We start from the raw sequence: 24,789 nt of genomic DNA on the forward strand, positions 1-24,789 counted from the left end.
CACACAGCTCTACTGATGCACCCACCACACAGCTCCACTTTTGCACCCACCACACAGCTCCACCGAGGCAGCCACCACACAGCTCCACCGACACAGCTACAACGATGCACCCACCACCCAGTTCCACCCAGTTCCACCGATGCACCCACCACACAGCTCCACCGATGCTCCCACCACACAGCTCATCCGATGCACCCACCACACAGCTCCACCGATGCACCCACCACACAGCTCCACTGATGCACCCACCACACAGCTCTACTGATGCACCCACCACACAGCTCCACTTTTGCACCCACCACACAGCTCCACCAAGGCAGCCACCACACAGCTCCACCGACACAGCTACAATGATGCACCCACCACCCAGTTCCACCCAGTTCCACCGATGCACCCACCACACAGCTCCACCGACACAGCTCCACCAATGCACCCACCACAAAGCTCCACCGATGCACCCACCACACAGCTCCACCAAGGCACCCACCACACAGCTCCACCGATGCACCCACCACCCAGCTCCACCGATGCACCCACCACACAGCTCCACCGACACAGCTACACCGAAGCACCCACCACACAGCTCCACCGAAGCACCCACCACACAGCTCCACAGATGCACCCACCACCCAGCTCCACCGAGGCACCCACCACACAGCTCCGCCGAGGCACCCACCACACAGCTCCACCGATACACCCACCACACAGCTCCACCGATGGTCCAACTAAGCTCCACCAATGCACCCACCACACAGCTCCATCAATGCATCCACTAAGCTCCACTGATGCACCCACCACACAGCTCCACCTACATAGCTCCACCGATGCACCCACCACACAGCTCCACCGATGCACCCACCACACAGCTCCACCGATGCACCCACCACACAGCTCCACCTAGGCACCCACCACAGAGCTCCACCGATGCACCCACCACACAGCTCCACCGATGCACCCACCACACAGCTCCACCGATGCACCCACCACACAGCTCCACCGAGGCACCCACCACACAGCTTCACCAAGGCACCCACCACACAGCTCCACCAAGGCACCCACCACACAGCTCCACAGATGCACCCACACCACACAGCTCCACAGATGTACCCACCACACAGCTCCACAGATGCACCCGCCACACAGCTCCACTGAAGCACCCACCACACAGCTCCACCGATGCACCCACCACACAGCTCCACAGATGCACCCACCACCCAGCTCCACCGATACACCCACCACACAGCTCCACCGATGCTCCAACTAAGCTCCACCAATGCACCCACCACACAGCTCCATCAATGCACCCACTAACCTCCACCGATGCACACACCACTCAGCGCAACCACAGCATCACTCTGCGCAACCACAGCATCACTCTGCGCAACCACAGCATCACTCTGTGCAACCACAGCATCACTCAGCGCAACTACAGCATCACTCAGCGCAACTACAGCATCACTCAGCGCAACCACAGCATCACTGGTTCAAATATGTTCTTTCAATGTTTCAAGCTTTCATGCTTTATTACAAATCACAAAAAAATGTTAATATTTCACTTCTGTTCTTGGATTTGTCACAATAAAAAACACTGAACATAATCTTCACAAAATTTATTTACAAAGTTTAAGCTATTGGCATTGCCATTGTTATTTGTAATATCAATACATCTAAGTCACGTAAATACACAACATGTTGCATTACAAATGCTATACGTGTTTGCGAAAGTTATAACTATTGGCATTCTAATTGACAAAGCTATTACTTTATCTATTTTAAAAAATAACACATAAATTTAAAAAAAATCATTTATAAGACCAATAGCTCAAACTTTCCTAATGCGAGCCCTATTGCATTTCCAATGCTTGTTAAAACTGGTCATTAGGTTTCGGAATACTATATAATGTATATGGCCATTGAATTTTTTCTATATTAGAAAGATTTCTGAAAGATTGTACATAGTGCATAAAGAAACTGTAAATATCCCAAATCGACCATGTACATACATATGTCCTACTTTTTCTATTCTTGACATTGGTCACACAAATTGAATCGGTGGTGTGATTCCCTGATAACTATTGGCCCTGTATGAATTGTATTATAGTATTTCCTTTATATTGCCAGATTTTAAATGTACAGATCTTTTTTAACACTGATTTTTTAAATGTATGCTTTTATGATTTTGTAATTAAAAAATCTAATAAAGCTTAATTGAAATATGAAGTGTATGATCACCCCAAGTTTTTTTTACCTAAGCTGCTGTTTTTTCAGCTCACCAGTGCCCTGATCCGAAAGTGTATTTTAAATTGGATGTATCCAATTGGATATGGCTAACTTAACTGTGTGTCCACAGAAGGTGGTATCCTGGTTCCCAGGGTATGTAAGTTAGAGGGGTACCCCAGGGCTTGCAGCACTGGTTGTGCCACCATGGAGGTTCCACAAGTAAAACAATTCCACCATAGCCGGACTTTGCCATTGAAATATTGGTAAAGCCACTGCTTCCCCTGAACATGTGTGTAAGTCACCACTCTGGTAGGCCTACCACGTCCTAAAGGCAATTTACAACATATGAGACAGGCAGGCCATGTACTTTACATGCCCTGACAGTAAAACACGCAAACACAGCTGTTTTTACTGTGGAAAGACTTTGTCGCTTAGTTGGCGAGTACAGGGTTACACGCTGACCCCCCTAGCTGTGCTAACTCTTGAACGGTGTGACTAAATGGGCACTTGAAGGTATCAAACAACTTGTTACATTAAGCCTGACTAGTATCTCAAGTCCAAATTAATGCAACTTGTTGCAGTGTGCAGCTTTAGCAAAGTTGCTCTGTTGTTAGCTTTGAACCTCCTGGGCCTTCCTGCCCACACATGGAGCCTGTTCCCTGAGACAGCTTTCTGCCTTCCTAGAGAGGTGTGCCAACATCTCTCAGAAAGGAGAACAGTGAGGGATTGCTGGCCAGGGAGGTGTCACCTCCCTGCTGTAGAAAGCCACATAGATGTTAGCCCCAAAATGCAGGATTGAAAAGGTGAAGCCGCCTTTGAAGGGCAAATGTAGAACGCCAGGGGGAGTGCTGCCCCATTGTTGAGGTAGGCAGGCTGGCAAGGAGAGCAGCGAGTGGAAAGCAGTTGCCAAACCAGTTTCTGAAGGAGTGTGTAGTCTTGAGGTAACCACACCCTGGGGGTGAGCAAGGGAGGTCAGAACACTGAAAGAGGGGTCTCGCCATCTTGGGAGTGGGCAGAATGATGCATCCTGGGATAGCTGAATGCTGCACTCCACAGGAAGTGGTCACCCGGTGGGAGGGAACCTGGTAGCCCATCCTGCTCTGAGGGAACTTTCGGATCATAAAGGGAGCACCCCTGGCACCCTGACCTCAGATCTTGACTGAATTGGAAGAAGGACCAAAGAAGGGCTGACCTGCTGCTCCAAGGGGAGAGAATCTGGCCTTACGGCTTGGGTGGTCGACCTCGGGGCTGGTGAACCGGCTTCGAGTCTTGGCAGGGACGCTCAACATTCTGTGATTCTGGGCAAATCACTTAATCTCCCTGTGTCGAACAAAAATGAGTGTGTCCATCTGTAATGTAACTAGTGCTCATATAAAGGGCTCTAAACCCTCGGGTCTAGTTCGCGCTATATAAAACACGACAAAAAAAAAGGGTCCAGCAAAAAGAGGCTGCACTGACGAAGACTGAACTTGCTGCATCTGGTGGCTAGCAAAGAGAGGAACTGTGCCTGCTGTATACTGCTCAAGCAGAGGCTGTCTCCAGAGCCCAGTCAAACCAAGAGACTTCAAGGGCCAGCCGCTTGGCATCCTGTTGGCAGCACAGGGACACAACAATTGAAGAAGCCTGCTGGGACAAGTTGGTAGCCCAAAGCCTTCAAGTCGCTACCACAGCTGCTGTGCAGCACCAAGAACCAAGACCCAATGCACAAAGTTGTACCTGAGTTCACTGAACCTGGAAGTGCTGTCAGATAATTGCTGTGACCCTCAGAAGGTGAGTTATTGACCCAGGAAGGATTGGCCTGTGACCGCAACACTGGGCATCTGGTAGTCCAGTGGCGACTGGACTTCAGCAAGATCAGAGAGGACCTAGTGGGATGTCGACCCTGCAACCAGGACCCCCTCTCCATCTTCTTGGAGCGAGGAATGCCTACAGGAAGACCCCCATCGACAGCATCTCATCAATTGCATCCTTGGAGCATCTTCAGCATCCTTTATCCCTTGCATTAGGACCACTCCATAGGATTCCATTGCAACATGGATAAAGCGCCTGGAGCTGCTGAAGGACAGCTTCTTCTGTGAAGGTCACTGATCCTGAGGACCTTGCTGGTCCCCGCGGCTAGCTATCTGCCAGAGCTGATCACCCAAGTACTTCTTACCGAACACAGTGACACTTACCAAAGTTTACATTGAAAAAGTTTCTAAGGGTCTAATTAGCTGATTTTGCCAAGGCTTGTTTGTGGATGAGTAAAATTGCTTGATTTATTATTTCTCGTAAAATATATATCTCCAGAACCCTCAAGTGGATCTTACTCTTCTAATATCTAAACGCTTATACAAATATGATCTATTTTTATAAATTGGTGTCATATTTCTCGAGTGTTGCGTCAATTACTTCTTTAATTGTTTTGGTGCTGTTTAAATGCTTCACACTTACTTATTCCTTTGTGTAAGCCGAGCTGCTCAGTGCCACAGCAACCCAGTATTGAGCTATGGTTTTGACAGACGAAACTTAAGGGTCCTAAATGGGCTGGTAAGTGTATTGCACGGTGAGATCGCACAGCCAGACCAAATAATACACCCCATTTCCTCAAAGGCAGTCTATGGTAGACGTTGTAAACATGCTCTTATGAGACAGACGATTGTCTCTGGTGACTCACTTGCTTTGAATCTGCAGCAGGGCTGCATTTAGTAGGTGGAGATCTATACAAAATCAATGCTCGGGCAAAGAAAACAGTTTTCCTCCTACTGTACTTAAAATTGTGACCCGGATATCGATATTCGGGGAAGGTAACAAAATATTCACCTTTTCCTCCTTCAATCATCTAGTAAAGGTAGCAGTGCATGACTTTGGTAAAACCTTTTCTTTGTATTATTAATATTTTAAATTTTGAATGGTAGTGCAGAATAAGGTAAACAGAAATATGTACTTGGTTATGAAAAGTATTCATTAGCTCTGTCAACATTAGTCAGAAAATCCTGCATACATTTACATGAATTGTCAAATATAGGCCTAGACCTCACTGCCAATCATCAAGGTACCGTGTGGGCACACTTCGCAAGGTCCCTATCATTATATTAGGTATAGATATAATTACAATCAGATATAAATAGAAGTCCTAACTCTGTTTTAAATATCATCACTCTGCGGTTTATTGCTGGTTTATATTTGTTCACATGTTGTGGTGAAAAAAGGTCATATGAAGCTGCATCATATATTGTGGTATATGCTTACACACAAAGCCCCTGTGCATGTCAATGCAACACATTGTACTGAACACTACCATGCCATCCTCATTCCTCCATACCCAGTTTTAAAAATACGATAAAAATAATGTCATAAAACATTTAAAAAATCATAACTCAGACTTTACCAAGCTTTGGTTCAAGCCTTACTGTCTTGCATCTGTCTACATATGGGAATTCCTGGCTAAACAAAAGTACCTAAAGATGACACTGCACTTAACATTCACATTAAATTTCCTGGCCAAAAAACAAAACAACACATACCTTTAGAATTAGTAATTCCAACATGAAGATCTGACATCCCATCATATCCCCTGAAAGACAAAAACTGAAATTAGATTCAATGCACCCCTTTTTAGGTCTCGGCTAAACGTGCGGAAGCGCGTTGTCGCCGAGAACTTATTGTTAGCGAGTGTGCTTCCCAGGAGACACTCCTGGCCGCGCGCATCGCCTTGGAGGCGATTTGAAACGCGCACGCGATCGCGCTCGCTGTGGGCAGCTGCTGTCGTGCATTCACACAGACACACACCAGCGCCCATGCACGCACTTGCTCATACAGTGCCATGCTTCAAGGAAGTAAAAATAATGAATAAAAATAAGTTAAACATGAATGCTAAAGCTGTGATGGGCACTAAAAATCAAAAAGCTTAAATCAGATGTGTGAAATAATAACGTACCGAAAAAACCCTGAAAAATAACATGTGCATGAAAGCCAAAAAATGAAAAGCAAGTGTTTACCTGTGGATGCAGTCCGTGCGAAGCATTAATACAAATGTTTACATGCTGGCTTATGTGTTTAATCAAACGGAGAAGAGAGGATAAAAGCACAGTGCTAGTGCAATGAGTGAAACAAAACTGTGCTATATATGTCCTCCTAGACACAACACACAGTCTTACATCGTAGGTGCCAAGAAATATATGAGAGTACCTACATACTGCATCCGGCCGTGAAGGGCATTTACACTACGGAAGGGAGAATGCAGAGTAGTGAGTGCAGAGTAGTGAGTAGTGAGTGCAGAGTAGTGAGTAGTGAGTGCAGAGTAGTGAGTGCAGAGTAGTGAGTAGTGAGTGCGGAGTAGTGAGTGCAGAGTAGTGAGTGCAGAGTAGTGAGTAGTGAGTGCAGAGTAGTGAGTGCAGAGTAGTGAGTGCAGAGTAGTGAGTGCAGAGTAGTGAGTAGTGAGTAGTGAGTGCAGAGTAGTGAGTGCAGATTAGTGAGTGCAGATTAGTGAGTGCAGAGTAGTGAGTAGTGAGTGCAGAGTAGTGAGTAGTGAGTGCAGAGTAGTGAGTGCAGAGTAGTGAGTGCAGAGTAGTGAGTAGTGAGAGCAGAGTAGTGAGTAGTGAGTGCAGAGTAGTGAGTGCAGAGTAGTGAGTAGTGAGTGCAGAGTAGTGAGTGCAGAGTAGTGAGTGCAGAGTAGTGAGTGCAGAGTAGTGAGTAGTGAGTGCAGAGTAGTGAGTGCAGAGTAGTGAGTAGTGAGTGCAGAGTAGTGAGTAGTGAGTGCAGAGTAGGGAGTGCAGAGTAGGGAGTGCAGAGTAGTGAGTAGTGAGTGCAGAGTAGTGAGTGCAGAGTAGTGAGTAGTGAGTGCAGAGTAGTGAGTAGTGAGTGCAGAGTAGGGAGTGCAGAGTAGTGAGTAGTGAGTGCAGAGTAGTGAGTGCAGAGTAGTGAGTAGTGAGTGCAGAGTAGTGAGTGCAGAGTAGTGAGTAGTGAGTGCAGAGTAGTGAGTAGTGAGTGCAGAGTAGTGAGTGCAGAGTAGTGAGTGCAGAGTAGTGAGTAGTGAGTGCAGAGTAGTGAGTGCAGAGTAGTGAGTGCAGAGTAGTGAGTAGTGAGTGCAGAGTAGTGAGTAGTGAGTACAGAGTAGTGAGTGCAGAGTAGTGAGTGCAGAGTAGTGAGTGCAGAGTAGTGAGTGCAGAGTAGTGAGTGCAGAGTAGTGAGTAGTGAGTGCAGAGTAGTGAGTGCAGAGTAGTGAGTGCAGAGTGCAGAGTAGTGAGTGCAGAGTAGTGAGTGCAGAGTAGTGAGTAGTGAGTGCAGAGTAGTGAGTGCAGAGTAGTGAGTGCAGAGTAGTGAGTGCAGAGTAGTGAGTGCAGAGTAGTGAGTGCAGAGTAGTGAGTAGTGAGTGCAGAGTAGTGAGTAGTGAGTGCAGAGTAGTGAGTGCAGAGTGGCCGCGCGCATCGCCTTGAAAGCGATTTGAAACGCGCACGCGCACGCGATCGCGCTCGCTGTGGGCAGCTGCTGTCGTGCATTCACACAGACACACACCAGCGCCCATGCACGCACTTGCTCATACAGTGCCATGCTTCAAGGAAGTAAAAATAATGAATAAAAATAAGTTAAACATGAATGCTAAAGCTGTGATGGGCACTAAAAATCGAAAAGCTTAAATCAGATGTGTGAAATAATAACGTACCGAAAAAACCCTGAAAAATAACATGTGCATGAAAGCCAAAAAATGAAAAGCAAGTGTTTACCTGTGGATGCAGTCAGTGCGAAGCATTAATACAAATGTTTACATGCTGGCTTATGTGTTTAATCAAACGGAGAAGAGAGGATAAAAGCACAGTGCTAGTGCAATGAGTGAAACAAAACTGTGCTATATATGTCCTCCTAGACACAACACACAGTCTTACATCGTAGGTGCCAAGAAATATATGAGAGTACCTACATACTGCATCCGGCCGTGAAGGGCATTTACACTACGGAAGGGAGAATGCAGAGTAGTGAGTGCAGAGTAGTGAGTAGTGAGTGCAGAGTAGTGAGTAGTGAGTGCAGAGTAGTGAGTGCAGAGTAGTGAGTAGTGAGTGCAGAGTAGTGAGTGCAGAGTGCAGAGTAGTGAGTGCAGAGTAGTGAGTGCAGAGTAGTGAGTGCAGAGTAGTGCGTAGTGAGTGCAGAGTAGTGAGTGCAGAGTAGTGAGTGCAGAGTAGTGAGTAGTGAGTAGTGAGTGCAGAGTAGTGAGTGCAGATTAGTGAGTGCAGAGTAGTGAGTGCAGAGTAGTGAGTGCAGAGTAGTGAGTGCAGAGTAGTGAGTAGTGAGTGCAGAGTAGTGAGTAGTGAGTGCAGAGTAGTGAGTAGTGAGTGCAGAGTAGTGAGTGCAGAGTAGTGAGTAGTGAGTGCAGAGTAGTGAGTGCAGAGTAGTGAGTGCAGAGTAGTGAGTAGTGAGTGCAGAGTAGTGAGTGCAGAGTAGTGAGTGCAGAGTAGTGAGTAGTGAGTGCAGAGTAGTGAGTAGTGAGTGCAGAGTAGTGAGTGCAGAGTAGTGAGTGCAGAGTAGTGAGTAGTGAGTGCAGAGTAGGGAGTGCAGAGTAGGGAGTGCAGAGTAGTGAGTGCAGAGTAGTGAGTAGTGAGTGCAGAGTAGTGAGTAGTGAGTGCAGAGTAGTGAGTAGTGAGTGCAGAGTAGGGAGTGCAGAGTAGGGAGTGCAGAGTAGTGAGTAGTGAGTGCAGAGTAGTGAGTGCTGAGTAGAGAGTAGTGAGTGCAGAGTAGTGAGTAGTGAGTGCAGAGTAGTGAGTAGTGAGTGCAGAGTAGGGAGTGCAGAGTAGTGAGTGCAGAGTAGTGAGTAGTGAGTGCAGAGTAGTGAGTAGTGAGTGCAGAGTAGTGAGTAGTGAGTGCAGAGTAGTGAGTGCAGAGTAGTGAGTGCAGAGTAGTGAGTAGTGAGTGCAGAGTAGTGAGTGCAGAGTAGTGAGTGCAGAGTAGTGAGTAGTGAGTGCAGAGTAGTTAGTAGTGAGTGCAGAGTAGTGAGTGCAGAGTAGTGAGTGCAGAGTAGTGAGTGCAGAGTAGTGAGTAGTGAGTGCAGAGTAGTGAGTAGTGAGTGCAGAGTAGTGAGTGCAGAGTAGTGAGTGCAGAGTAGTGAGTGCAGAGTGCAGAGTAGTGAGTGCAGAGTGCAGAGTAGTGAGTGCAGAGTAGTGAGTGCAGAGTAGTGAGTGCAGAGTAGTGAGTGCAGAGTAGTGAGTAGTGAGTGCAGAGTAGTGAGTGCAGAGTAGTGAGTAGTGAGTGCAGAGTAGTGAGTGCAGAGTAGTGAGTAGTGAGTGCAGAGTAGTGAGTGCAGAGTAGTGAGTAGTGAGTGCAGAGTAGTGAGTAGTGAGTGCAGAGTAGTGAGTAGTGAGTGCAGAGTAGTGAGTGCAGAGTAGTGAGTGCAGAGTAGTGAGTAGTGAGTGCAGAGTAGGGAGTGCAGAGTAGTGAGTGCAGAGTAGTGAGTGCAGAGTAGTGAGTAGTGAGTGCAGAGTAGTGAGTAGTGAGTGCAGAGTAGGGAGTGCAGAGTAGGGAGTGCAGAGTAGGGAGTGCAGAGTAGTGAGTAGTGAGTGCAGAGTAGTGAGTGCAGAGTAGTGAGTAGTGAGTAGTGAGTGCAGAGTAGTGAGTGCAGAGTAGTGAGTAGTGAGTGCAGAGTAGTGAGTGCAGAGTAGTGAGTGCAGAGTAGTGAGTGCAGAGTAGTGAGTAGTGAGTGCAGAGTAGTGAGTGCAGAGTAGTGAGTGCAGAGTAGTGAGTAGTGAGTGCAGAGTAGTGAGTAGTGAGTACAGAGTAGTGAGTGCAGAGTAGTGAGTGCAGAGTAGTGAGTAGTGAGTGCAGAGTAGTGAGTAGTGAGTGCAGAGTAGTGAGTGCAGAGTAGGGAGTGCAGAGTAGGGAGTGCAGAGTAGTGAGTAGTGAGTGCAGAGTAGTGAGTAGTGAGTAGTGAGTGCAGAGTAGTGAGTGCAGAGTAGTGAGTAGTGAGTGCAGAGTAGTGAGTAGTGAGTGCAGAGTAGTGAGTGCAGAGTAGTGAGTGCAGAGTAGTGAGTGCAGAGTAGTGAGTAGTGAGTGCAGAGTAGTGAGTGCAGAGTAGTGAGTGCAGAGTAGTGAGTAGTGAGTGCAGAGTAGTGAGTAGTGAGTACAGAGTAGTGAGTGCAGAGTAGTGAGTGCAGAGTAGTGAGTAGTGAGTGCAGAGTAGTGAGTAGTGAGTGCAGAGTAGTGAGTGCAGAGTAGTGAGTGCAGAGTAGTGAGTGCAGAGTAGTGAGTAGTGAGTGCAGAGTAGTGAGTGCAGAGTAGTGAGTAGTGAGTGCAGAGTAGTGAGTGCAGAGTAGTGAGTAGTGAGTGCAGAGTAGTGAGTAGTGAGTGCAGAGTAGTGAGTAGTGAGTGCAGAGTAGTGAGTAGTGAGTGCAGAGTAGTGAGTGCAGAGTAGTGAGTGCAGAGTAGTGAGTGCAGAGTAGTGAGAACTGAGTGCAGAGTAGTGAGTAGTGAGTGCAGAGTAGTGAGTGCAGAGTAGTGAGTGCAGAGTAGTGAGTGCAGAGTAGTGAGTGCAGAGTAGTGAGTAGTGAGTGCAGAGTAGTGAGTAGTGAGTGCAGAGTAGTGAGTGCAGAGTGGTGAGTAGTGAGTGCAGAGTAGTGAGTAGTGAGTGCAGAGTAGTGAGTGCAGAGTAGTGAGTAGTGAGTGCAGAGTAGTGAGTGCAGAGTAGTGAGTGCAGAGTAGTGAGTAGTGAGTGCAGAGTAGAGAGTCGTGAGTTCAGAGTAGTGAGTAGTGAGTGCAGAGTAGTGAGTGCAGAGTAGTGAGTAGTGAGTGCAGAGTAGTGAGTGCAGAGTAGGGAGTGCAGAGTAGTGAGTAGTGAGTAGTGAGTAGTGAGTGCAGAGTAGTGAGTAGTGAGTGCAGAGTAGTGAGTGCAGAGTGCAGAGTAGTGAGTAGTGAGTGCAGAGTAGTGAGTGCAGAGTAGTGAGTGCAGAGTAGTGAGTAGTGAGTGCAGAGTAGTGAGTAGTGAGTTCAGAGTAGTGAGTAGTGAGTGCAGAGTAGTGAGTAGTGAGTGCAGAGTAGTGAGTAGTGAGTGCAGAGTAGTGAGTGCAGAGTAGTGAATAGTGAGTGCAGAGTAGTGAGTAGTGAGTGCAGAGTAGTGAGTGCAGAGTGCAGAGTAGGGAGTAGTGAGTGCAGAGTAGTGAGTGCAGAGTAGTGAGTAGTGAGTGCAGAGTAGTGAGTGCAGAGTAGTGAGTGCAGAGTAGTGAGTGCAGAGTAGTGAGTGCAGAGTGCAGAGTAGTGAGTGCAGAGTGCAGAGTAGGGAGTAGTGAGTGCAGAGTAGTGAGTGCAGAGTAGTGAGTAGTGAGTGCAGAGTAGTGAGTGCAGAGTAGTGAGTGCAGAGTAGTGAGTGCAGAGTAGTGAGAACTGAGTGCAGAGTAGTGAGTAGTGAGTGCAGAGTAGTGAGTGCAGAGTAGTGAGTGCAGAGTAGTGAGTGCAGAGTAGTGAGTGCAGAGTAGTGAGTAGTGAGTGCAGAGTAGTGAGTGCAGAGTAGTGAGTGCAGAGTAGTGAGTAGTTAGTGCAGAGTAGTGAGTGCAGAGTAGTGAGTGCAGAGTAGTGAGTGCAGAGTAGTGAGTGCAGAGTAGTGAGTAGTGAGTGCAGAGTAGGGAGGGCAGAGTAGTGAGTGCAGAGTAGGGAGGGCAGAGTAGGGAGTGCAGAGTAGGGAGTGCAGAGTAGTGAGTGCAGAGTAGTGAGTAGTGAGTGCAGAGTAGTGAGTAGTGAGTGCAGAGTAGTGAGTAGTGAGTGCAGAGTAGTGAGTGCAGAGTAGTGAGTAGTGAGTAGTGAGTGCAGAGTAGTGAGTAGTGAGTGCAGAGTAGTGAGTAGTGAGTGCAGAGTAGTGAGTGCAGAGTAGTGAGTAGTGAGTGCAGAGTAGTGAGTGCAGAGTAGTGAGTGCAGAGTAGTGAGTAGTGAGTGCAGAGTAGTGAGTAGTGAGTGCATAGTGAGTAGTGAGTGCAGAGTAGTGAGTGCAGAGTAGTGAGTGCAGAGTAGTGAGTAGTGAGTGCAGAGTAGTGAGTGCAGAGTAGTGAGTGCAGAGTAGTGAGTGCAGAGTAGTGAGTGCAGAGTAGTGAGTAGTGAGTGCAGAGTAGTGAGTGCAGAGTAGTGAGTGCAGAGTAGTGAGTGCAGAGTAGTGAGAGCAGAGTAGTGAGTGCAGAGTAGGGAGTGCAGAGTAGGGAGTGCAGAGTAGGGAGTGCAGAGTAGTGAGTAGTGAGTGCAGAGTAGTGAGTAGTGAGTGCATAGTAGTGAGTAGTGAGTGCAGAGTAGTGAGTGCAGAGTAGTGAGTGCAGAGTAGTGAGTGCAGAGTAGTGAGTAGTGAGTGCAGAGTAGTGAGTGCAGAGTAGTGAGTGCAGAGTAGTGAGTGCAGAGTAGTGAGTGCAGAGTAGTGAGTGCAGAGTAGGGAGTAGTGAGTGCAGAGTAGTGAGCAGTGAGTGCAGAGTAGTGAGTAGTGAGTGCAGAGTAGTGAGTGCAGGGTAGTGAGTAGTGAGTGCAGAGTAGTGAGTGCAGAGTAGTGAGTGCAGAGTAGTGAGTAGTGAGTACAGAGTAGTGAGTGCAGAGTAGTGAGTGCAGAGTAGTGAGTGCAGAGTAGTGAGTGCAGAGTAGTGAGTGCATAGTAGTGAGTAGTGAGTGCAGAGTAGTGAGTGCAGAGTAGTGAGTAGTGAGTGCAGAGTAGTGAGTGCAGAGTAGTGAGTGCAGAGTAGTGAGAGCAGAGTAGTGAGAGCAGAGTAGTGAGTGCAGAGTAGGGAGTGCGGAGTAGTGAGTGCAGAGTAGTGAGTGCAGAGTAGTGAGTGCAGAGTAGTGAGAGCAGAGTAGTGAGTGCAGAGTAGGGAGTGCAGAGTAGGGAGTGCAGAGTAGTGAGTAGTGAGTGCAGCGTAGTGAGTAGTGAGTGCAGAGTAGTGAGTGCAGAGTAGTGAGTAGTGAGTGCAGAGTAGTGCGTAGTGAGTGCAGAGTAGTGAGTAGTGAGTGCAGAGTAGTGAGTGCAGAGTAGTGAGTGCAGAGTAGTGAGTAGTGAGTGCAGAGTAGTGAGTAGTGAGTGCAGAGTAGTGAGTGCAGAGTAGTGAGTGCAGAGTGCAGAGTAGTGAGTGCAAAGTGCAGAGTAGTGAGTGCAAAGTGCAGAGTAGTGAGTGCAGAGTGCAGAGTAGTGAGTGCAGAGTGGGTGTGCAGAATGCAGAATAGTGAGTGCAGAGTAGTGAGTGCAGAGTAGTGAGTGCAGAGTGAGTGTGCAGAATAGTGAGTGCAGAATAGTGAGTGCAGAGTAGTGAGTGCAGAGTAGTGAGTGCAGAGTAGTGAGTGCAGAGCAGTGAGTGCAGGTGCAGAGTGGTGTGTGCTGTTGAGTGCAGAGTGCTGTGTATTGGCAATGTAAATGACAATGCCATTTATTTATGATTTAAGGAAAAAAAAAAGAAATGTCATGAGCAATGCCAATAGCTCTACCTTTAATGATGCCGAGACCATTGCATTGCAAATGCTTGTTTTAATGTAGGCATCTGAAATGGTTCTACACAGTGTCACTGTGTTTATATTTTAAAAACTTACATGTACAGTTGTTAGTGAAATCATTGAAAATCTAATAAGTGAAAAAGGAACGGAGGCCCATTCCATCGAAATAGTTTCTTCAAAACTTTTCACCCTGTACTGCATTCTCTAGGATGATGAACTCAGCATGGTAAATGTCCTTGTTTGTGAAATGTTTGTTTAAAAAAAATTTAATCAGGTTCGTTTCAACTGATTACATCAAACCCCTTTCCTTTCTTTATACATTTTTCGAGGAAACCCTCCGGAAGTCATTACCAGCAGTGATCAATGAATTTCAACTCACATGTTATAACTATGCAGATGACACACAAATGCTCCTTAAACTGGAAAGCCCCAAAGACATTGGAAAATCAAAAAATGTCAGTTGCCTCAGAGCCGTTGATCAGGAGATGACATGGAGCCACCTGAAATTGAATGCTTCCAAAACGGAAATACTCATGTGGCGATTGAAAAAATTATAACCCGCTTGACGCCTGGCCTGATGATCTGGGAACACCACCTAAAGTATTTAAGGAAGTAAGAAACCTAAGAATTACCATGGACCACAAACTATCAATGAATGTCCAAGTGGACAAACTAGCAAGTTCAAACTTCATTACTATAAAAACTCTTCCCCCATCTGATATTTCCACACTAGGTCCAGCCAGGCTACTATTTCTCTTATACAGTCTAAACTTGATTACATCAATAGCCGCTACCACAGATCATCTTTAATACCTATGAAAAGACTACATCGGATTCAGAACTCTGCTGTCAGACTACTTCTACATTTAAAGCTACAAGCTCACATCTCCCCTGCCTTGAAGGCCCTACATTGGTTACCAGTTGCCAGAAGATCCACATTCAAACTGCTTTGTATCACCCACAAGGCGGTACATGGAACAGGGCTTCTCTTCATCAGGAATAAAATCACCAAATACATTTAACAAAGGAACCTCCTCTCTTGATTAGCACTGCGCCTTAAAATCCCACCATACAAGAAAAAAACAAAAGGTGGCACATTCTTCACTGCTCAAGCAGCCAAACTATGGAACTCTTTACCCGCAAACATAAGACCCACAGATACCTATCTTATTTTTAGAAGACTACTTAAGAGTTGGCTCTTCCCCAGATAACCACCGTAATCAAACATAGATGTACAGCATATCGCTGTGTATATAAGTAAGCATTTATTTGGATATGTATGTATCTAGATCTGTGTATTCCTTTGTATAATTGTTTATAATAATCTTTATAAATATATAAATATGTTTAGGTCTGCTTAACAAAGATACATATTACCTATGTTTATATTATTCGATGTTTAACTTGTATATAGCTCACTGCATAAATAACTAAACTTTTATCATAAACATTTATCTACAATAGCTTCACTATTGAATTATTAAAAAGAAAAAAACAATGTATAAAAACAAATACATTAGCTTGAAGTACAGCAGCACATGAAAGTCTGAATTTATTAAATACAAATTAAATCTAGATATATTACCTTCCTTATACGTATATGCGTTCCATGTACATATGTATCTATTTTATATTGATTACTTTACTCCTAATTCAGCATATACAATGTACTACCCTATATCTCAACCTATGAAATGAAATGAAAAGTGCGGCTTATATAGCGCAACTGTATCAGATCAGATTACATGGAATGGGACCTAAATTAGGTCTAAACAGCAGGCATCAGATATCTCAAAGATCCAGGTCTTTAATGCCTTTCTGAACTGCCCCTCCCGTTCGATTACTCGAAGTTACTTTGGAATGCAGTTCCAGGCCTTTGCTCACAGTACACTGTCCCTTTTCCCACCTCTTGTTACTGATTTGGAGCTCTGCACTTTAAGCAAGCTTGCAGCACTAGGTCTTGTTCTTGCTGTAATATAAGGCTTAAATCGTGCTCAGAGATAAAGTTGGCCCACTTGACGATGTGCTCTAAAAGTCTTCAGTAGTAGTTTGTACAAAATTCTTTAATGAACGGGAAGCCAGTGGAGGGTCTTCAAGGCGGCCGAGGCCGATGCCCTGCGCGGAAGCCCTAGGACCAGTCTGGCTGCAGCGTGCTGGACTACCTGTAGTCTCCTCAGGATAGTTTTATTAATTCCTACAAGGAGGCTGTTGCAGTAGACCAGCCGCAATAGTATGAGAGCCACTGCCACTGTTTTCTTAGCAGCTAACGGGATCAGGTTGAAGTACTTTCTTAACGTATTTATAAGCCCAAAGCAGGTCGCAGTTGTCTTCAGGACATGGGGCTTAAACGAAAGAGAAGAATCGAACCAGACACCCATATTTTTTGCTACCTCCTCCGTCGATGGGGGGGGGCTGTAATGTCGTCTGGCCAACAGTCCTTTGGTTGATAACAATTATTTTTACCGATAGGTAAGATCTCAGTTTTATCGGTGTTACAGCAAAGATGATTATTTTTCATCCACTTTATAACTGCTGCAAAGCAAGATTTAAAGTTTTCTTCAGCATCGGTATAATTCTTATCCAGGGACAGGATTAACTGAGTGTCGTCTGCGTATGACGTGGTTTCAATCCCATAGGACGAAATCAACGAGATGAGAGGGGCCATATATATATTGAACAAAAGTGGACTGAGTGAAGCCCCCTGTGGCACACCAGTGGACAGGGTCCGTGCAAGTGAAAGAAAAGATCCCAGCGAGATCAACTGCTTCCGAATTTGACAGGAAAGATGTAATCCATGCCAGTGCGGAATCAGATATGCCACAACATCTCAGTCTAGCTAACAATATGTTGTGTGAAATGGAATCAAAAGTGGCAGACAAGTCCAAAAGGATCAGGACTGCCTTCTTGCCGTTATCCATTATAAATGTAATGGTATCTGATATCTCAAGTAACGCAGTCTCAGTTGAATGTTTTGGTCGAAAACCGGATTGACGAGAATGGAAAATCATTGTTGACTCTGAATAGCTAGAGAGTTCTTTATAAACTATTCTCTCTATGATCTTGCCCAAGAGTGGTAACAAAGATATAGGCCTGTAATTGGATAGATTAGAAAAAATGATGATGGTAGGTTTTTTCTTCAAAGGCTTCGGTATAGCAAATTTACAATATCGATGATATGATGTAATAGGACCGGGGGACATGCATCCAACGGGGAGCCCAATTTGCAGGTCAGTATCGCCTCCTTGGTCAGGGAGAGCGTGGCAGTTTGTAAGGCATGAAGGCCAGATCTGTCATCTCTAATGTCTGACATCTGACTCTCAACCTATACCTCTCTCAATACATCCTCTAACTCCACTCTCTGACTCATCCCAAACCTTATTTTATTACTGTCTCCAATGCAATACCCTATTTCTCACCCAATACCGCTCTCAATATATCCTTTACCTCCACTGTCTTATACCAAATTGATGCTACTACTATGATCCCCATAGTAACCCTACCTAGACTCTTCCTTCCTCTGCCCCTCCTTACATCATCTCAAAACTCTTTTACTATTCAGATCTTCCAAACACGCCTTTCTAGACCCATCCCTCATGTATCCCTCCTATACTCATTCGATACCTCATCTTTCTCCCTAATCCACTTCTATAGACTCTTCTCTCCTCCATCTCTCTTTTACTCATCCCAAACCTCCTACTCCTATGATACCCAATCAACACTTTCCCCATCATCCCCTTCCCTCTTCTAACCCTCCACTATCCTTTTCAATCCAACCAACAGACTCACATGTCCACCGCTCAAATTAATTTCATATTTCCATTCACCACACTAATCCTTTTTGGGTTCCGGAGTACATGCTACTTGCTGAAAAGTGCTTCAACACCCTGTCAGGGGTAGTAAGCGCGATATAAATGCAATTACAATTTTGCATATATATTCCCCTGTACCTGTAAGACCCATCTTGTTCCCATTTTTCTCGTTTTGTGGGTGATTAGCTCTCCTCTAACTCTGCACCTTTCCCTTCCCCTGGCACCAAGTGACCTGCCTTCTGTTCAAACATATGGTGTTCCCTGATATTCCTCATTCCCTTCAACTCTTTCTCTGTGCACTTTCTCTCCTCTCACGCTTCTTATAACTCCCCCTCTACTTATATTCCTTTTTCCATTAACATTTTTGTAGCTCCTGTCCCGTTTTTAACATGTTCCTATTATTGCCCCAACTTGGTCTTCTAAAGGTCCTTTCGTCCAGGGCAAAGTAAACATGAGAATTAGAGTACCACTACCTACCTTTTATTTCCCAACCACTAAAAAAATGATTCCAACCTTTTTTTAAAATAAGTGTTCTTACAATTACTTATGTTTGGGAATTTTAAGTTGTTTTCTGGACTTCATTCTATTTTAATAAATTTGACTATTCCACTGTATTCTTTGACAAAAATCGAATTTCAGTGAAAAGGATTCTCCTAATTTTGTATATTCAGCAAAAATTGACATTCATCAGCCAGTGGTCCTCATGCTGGTATTCTTCATTTTGATTGTTCTCTAATATAATGTAAATATTATATATGACATTAGAATGGACACTACTTGTTAAATGTGAGTGGCAGATCCGAGAGTGCTTCAAGACACTAGGAGGAACACAACAGCAAAACTATTTGTTGAAGCATCCAAAGCAAAGAGTCCAGTGTTCTACCTTGAACCAGGCCGGAAATGTTAGGCGAGAGAGGCCATTTCATCGATGGGTAAAAACTAGTTGGTGTAACCTGAAAACATGCAGCCTTGCTTGTACGTCATACATCTAAACATTTGCATTTGTGATGATGGTCATCACAACCTCATGTTGCTGTGAGTTCTAGCCGGCAAGTGTACGGCATTGCTCAGCACCAGAAGACATAGCTGTCATGAGTTACCCTTGAGAAATGTGCTTACAAATCCATGAAGTGACCCATGTTGTCATGTATTTTGCGCATTGCGTAGCAGTGTCAGCACTATGAGACATACAGTACAGATGTTTGATGTGCAAGTTGCTGCAATGCAGCACACATGCAGCCCAGTCCAGTTAGTACATGTGAAAAATGTGCCACACATATGAACTGCTGCACCACCCATTACTTGACCTGAAAGAGGGTGACATGGTGATACAGTGCTGCACATGGCTGCTGCTACAGCACAGTGTATGGTGCAGATACAGAGACTGGCTTGGCTCACCGATAAGAGGCAACAGGTATGCAAAGATCTTATGAAGGGACCCAGTGGGAAGTAAATGCAGTGCTGCTACCACAATGGCATTCTTAGGAAGGGGCTGAGTGGGCATTTACTAATGTGAGCTTACCTTCCCAATTCTTGACCAGTTTGGGATTACATATGAAGGAAAGCAATACATGTGCCTCCGTCTCATTTTGCATACTGAGGTGTGTGACCTTTGGCGATTACATTATATCTCTTTTCCCCTTCTGAGCCTCATAACTAGAGCAATAGTAACAACGTCTGGTTCTAACATTTTGGCAAAACTCCCACAATTCATACTAACACCAGCCAATTGCTCTCAATATCCCGGCTTTCCTGCATCCGCCCTCATTATGCACAGTGTTTACTGGAAATCTTTCCTTGGTTTTGTTCGGAATGTGTGCGTTATTCTCCCTTCATTAGCTCCGACTGCTCTAGGACTTACACATGCAATGGAAATATGTAAGAAATAACATCAACAGCAGGGCATTTAGCAGGTGTGAATCTCAGCCTTTGTGAATCAGTACTTACGTATAATTTAGCAGATTTCTGTGGACTTGTGTTGTAGGGAAAGAAGTAATAATGTCCATACAGGAATACCATTAAAAAGGTATATTTATTGTAATCTACAAGCAACAGCTGGTGTCCCTCTCCAGGCTAGCAGGCAACTGCCACACCAGGCAAAGAGAGAGAACACAGGAGTGAAGAAAGATCCAAAAGGAATGAAAAGGTTAAAGGGACAGTGTCATGGCAAAATAGAACATGAAGACAAGATACAACATATCCTCATTCCTTCAGTTGAAACAAAAAGGAATAAGTAAAATGAACCCAAATTAAAAAAACTAAGGATCATCACAATAATAATCCTGCAAGTAAGAAGGAGGTTTCCTGATCCTGCTCGATGAGCACCGACCCTCCTCAGAACAAGCATCAACCACATCCTTTCCCCTCACAACCATCTCCTCAGAACCAGCATCAACCAAATTCTTACCCCTCACTACCACATCATCCATAACCGCATTGGCATGTCTCTTGTAAAGAGCCACTCTTCTAAGATTCCAGTGTTCACCATTGTCCAAGATAACATATCTTTCATGAACAGATTTGACTTTGAAGGGCCCCCTGAACTTAGTCAAACCACCCGAAATCCGCCCAGGTTTCACTTTGACTAAATCGTTCACCCTGATTCTCTGTGAAACATCATGCGCAACATCCACAGTCCTCCTCAATTCACTGAGATTCCCTAAACTCACACATTCCTTCATCCAGGCCTGAATCAACTTAGTGCCAGCAGGACGACCCCTCATCACTGTGAAAGGAACCATACCAGAGGAATAATTTTCAGTGGTGCGATAAGCCCAGATTAACTCCTCCACCATGCATTTGACGGAACCACGAGTAGCCATAGCCATTTGGATCGCACCTTTGACCATGCGGTTGGCCCTCTCAACCATTCCATTCCCTTGTGGGTTGTAAAATGAAGTTCTGCAATGGACAATCCCACACGCACACAGGAACTTCCTCATATCCTCAGAAGTTAGTTGAGTACCATTGTCGGTTATTAATTTCATTGGAAACCCTTCCTCCCTGAAAATTTCAGATAACAATTGAATTGTCACCTTGGTGGTTATTTCCTTGCAAAACTTCACAACTAACCATCTTGAATATACATCAACCAGAACTAGGGCAATCCTCAAATCCACACTCAGGCCATTGAAAGGACCGACAAAATCCATGCAAACAGAGTGCCAAGGAGCGAGAGGATCCTCTATAGTGCCATGGGGTGCCTGAGTCCCTAATTTAAGCCTTTTCTCACTCTCAAAACATTCAGGACACCTCACAACCCAATCAGAGACATGTTGGTCCATCGACGGCCACCAAAAATATTCTCTCAACCTCTTTTTAGTAAGTGACTGACCCAAATGGCCTTTGTGTGCCAATTTAAACAGAGTGAATCTCAGATCATGTGGTGGGATGAACTTGTCACTCTTCATCACAATATTCTCTTCCTTGTCCAAGATAGACAACTCATCTAACACTTTCAAAAAGTGTCTGACCGCACACTCAAGAGTACTCTCTCGCCTGGTACCCCTGACAATCAATTCCTTCACCTTAAGTAAAACACCATACCCTTGCCATGCACTCATCCCATCTCTCCTTTCCTATAGCACCGGAACAGAACTCAACCAGCTCACCAACCGGTGCCACAGAACCTTCACAGAGAGCTGACTCTACACCAGCCCGATCAACCTCCTGCCAAGGTAGTGGAAGTCTCGACAAACCATCAGCCAAGTTATTCTTCCAACCAGGAATATACTCCACTCTGTATAAATACTCCTGCATTCTTGCCGCCAACCTTGCCAGCCTCGCCGAGCCTTTCCCAGCTCCCCCCGGCGACAATATCCTCACCAACGGCTTGTGATCAGTCTGTAATCTGAAAAGAGACCCCCACAGATACATCCTGAAATACTCGCAGCCCCATGCCGCAGCAAGTGCCTCCCTCTTTATTATAGAGTAGTTCCTTTCCGAAACGGTAAGGGACCTCGATGCAAATGCCACTGTCTTCACACCAGAAGGATGAACCTGAGCAAGCACCGCGCCCAAGCCGACACCACTAGCATCAACAGTCAGAACAGATTCTTTTTTAGTATCAAAAGGTGTCAAAATCCCAGCTTCACACATCTCTTTCTTGATTCCCACAAATGCACTCTCCTGCTCCTGTCCCCAACTAAACTTACAACCCTTCCTAAGCAATACTCGTATATTCTCTGTCTTATCCTCAAAATTGCGTACAAATTTCACGTAATATTCTAAAAGGCCCAAAAATGACCTCAACTGATCCCTATCTACAGGTGCTGGTGCCTTTCGTATAGATTCTAACAAATCGCGCTTAGGCCTCACTCCATCTGCCGGCAAAGTATAACCCAAGTACTCCACCTCTTCTACCGCAAACTTGCACTTATCTTTCCTCAAAGTTAGCCCAGCTGACTCCATCTTATTCAACACCTGTTTCAAGATTACATCATGCTCTTCCTTTGTTCTACCAAACAACAACACGTCATCTTGAAAATGAACGACATTTTCCACACCATGTAACACCGAACCCATCATCCGCTGAAATACACCTGCTGCCGATGCTAACCCGAACGGCATCCTAGTAAATTGGAAAATGCCCTCAGATGTTATAAATGCCGTCAGATGTTTTGACTCCTCATGCAGTTTGATCTGATAATAGGCACTCCGCAAGTCTAACTTCGTGAAAAATTTCCCCCCTTTTAGCAAGAGCACCAATTCATTGATATTTGGAAGGGGAAACCCATCCACAATGATATTGCGATTAAGTGTGCGCAGGTCCACACAGAATCTGAATTTGCCATCGGATTTGGTCGTAATCACGACTGGCGAAATCCAACTCGAGGTTTCTATTTGCTCAATCACTCCTTGATCCAACATTTCGCTCAACATCCTTTTCACCTCCTGTCTAGCTACAATGGGTACCTTCCTAACCTTATGTTGCAAAGGAACAGCATCCGGTCTTAACAAGATCTTATGTACATAGCCTTTCAACTCCCCAATCTCCTCCTTAAACAACTCCGGCATACCATCAACAATCGACAAGGTGGGTACCTCATCCACTACCATCACTTGATCCTCTGCCCTCGGGTTCAACACAATATGAAGATCATACTGGTGACCCCAACCTAATATGGCCGGACCAGACTGTGCAACGTACACCTTGCCTCTCACTGTTCTGCCCTTGAACAAAATATTGGCAGACATAAACCCCAAAATCTCAATTCTTTCACCTTGGAACCCGCCAGGATTGATGTCTTTTGGTTCCAACTCAACCTTTGGCCAATTCACACAAAATAAGCACACCGGAATAATGGTCCAGAATGACCCTGAATCCACCATCAACTCCAGTTGCACACCATCAATCTCAAACGTCGCCTTAGGTCTTACACTCCTCCTAGGATTCATATCAGACTCCTCATCACTCACACACAAAATTTTATTCACTCCCTCTACGCCATCCACCGTAGCAACATCAGGCTGTTCATGTTGAACAACCGCAATCTTCCCTCTGGGAACCAGCTTACACATCCTTGAGAAGTGTCCCCGCTTCCCGCATTTCAAACAATCTTTGTCCAAGGCAAAGCATTTTTTGTAGTCAGCCGTATGGTACGTGCTGCCACACCTTGAACACATTTTATCTCTACTCTTGTATGAGTCACCGTTACCATGAGCATTGTTATACCTCTTCCCTACATACTTCTCACTCCTCTCATACGATTTCTTTCCTCCCACAGCTGCCACTTCATCAACAACATCCACAGACGACACATCCTCTTTCAAACTATCCTTGCGTTCCATCTCCTTCATACATGCACCAGATTCCTCAACAATTTTAGCAATGTCAATCGCGTTCTGCAACGAAGGGTTCTTCGCCGCCCACAGCTTCTCTTGCATCTTCTTATTCCCACACTGGACAATGAGCTGGTCTCTGATCATTTCGTCTCTGATGTTCCCAAAGTTACATTTTAACGATAACTCTTGCAGGCGAGTAACAAATTGATCCACACTCTCCCCTTGGCGCTGAGGTTGCGTGTAAAATTTGTGTCTAGCCATGACAATATTGACTTCTTTAGAGTATCTTTTCTTTAGACGTGCCTTTGCTTCCAAATATACGTTAGTGATGACTCTTCCTTCTGCATTAGTTCCAGGAGACAAAAATTTGAAGGCATGTTGCCCCTCTTTCCCCAAGGTACTTAATAATAGTGCCCTTTTCCTCGTAGCACTAAAATCCTTGTCATCAATCGCCTCAATACAGTTCTCGAATACTTCAATCCACTCCTCCCATTCTATTGGAGGATCCCCACTTTGCTGCAGAAATAAAGGTGGCATAACTACACCGTTTGCTTCCATTCTGCACTTCTTTCCTTTATTACTCGTAAACTTGATACTGTGCTTCCACTTCCCCAAAAATCGAATAATGCGACAAAGTCTCGAAATTTTCAATTAATTCCGTCTCTCCACACGTAGCACTGCGTCTGCACACGCTTCCGTTAAGAAAAAAAAATAAACAAACGTTACCATTTAATATGCAGTTACTGCGATGTTCCTCGGAGCTGTTTCTGTCTTCCGTGCTCCTCTCCCGTTACCTAGCAACCTTGTGTTAGGAAAAGAAAATGGCCACCATCACATGGAAATAGACGTAAATACGTCAAGACGTGACGGAATGAGGCGTAAGGAGTTGCGGCTTTCTCTCCTTGAAGAAACAACAATGGCAGCGTTCTTCTAGGCAACAGGGTCGCGTGGAAGCGTTGGTGCCTTTTAAAAGATGCACGAAGGTAAGCGTTGCAGTTCTCTTTCAAAAGTCGCACCTAACTAGGCAGTGCTCATTGACTTGCAAAACGGTCATCCTTTTACCGCATATTCAAGGATAGGAGACTCGATTCACGAATGGGTGTGCACAATAATAAAAAATAAAAAAAATTTAAGCACTACTCACTCCATGATCGGTGTGTTCTTCTTCAATACACGCCGTTTTTTTTTTTGTTTCTCCTTAAGTTCGTCGTAAACCGGAAATGGTGAACACAATCCTCAACTTGTTTCAATTGGGAAGTAAAGCACAGTAGTTGCACTTTTGAAGTACACTCTTCCTAATTCGTAGCCCTTACGAATTCACGCGTGGTTCTCTTCACCAGCTGGTCACCTTCAGTAGCTTTTTCTTGAAATGCTAGCCAGACATCGCCAAAATGTTGTAGGGAAAGAAGTAATAATGTCCATACAGGAATACCAATAAAAGGGTATATTTATTGTAAGCTACAAGCAACAGCTGGTGTCCCTCTCCAGGCTAGCAGGCAACTGCCACACCAGGCAAAGAGAGAGAACACAGGAGTGAAGAAAGATCCAAAAGGAATGAAAAGGTTAA

General features: G+C 45.2%; 1 protein-coding gene across 1 annotated transcript in view; it reads right to left on the reverse strand.

Annotated features, from left to right (window-relative positions):
• Positions 1-24,789, reverse strand: part of MKRN2OS (MKRN2 opposite strand) — a 107,601-nt gene that overhangs the window by 58,977 nt on the left and 23,835 nt on the right. Inside the window, exon 2 of the mRNA XM_086938965.1 lies at positions 5,727-5,776. Coding sequence (XP_086795091.1) covers positions 5,727-5,776 — 50 coding nt within the window. The remainder of the gene's footprint in view (positions 1-5,726; positions 5,777-24,789) is intronic.

This window comes from Lissotriton vulgaris, chromosome 9 (assembly GCF_964263255.1).
Source record: "Lissotriton vulgaris chromosome 9, aLisVul1.2, whole genome shotgun sequence".
NCBI classification, from domain to species: Eukaryota; Metazoa; Chordata; class Amphibia; order Caudata; family Salamandridae; genus Lissotriton; species Lissotriton vulgaris.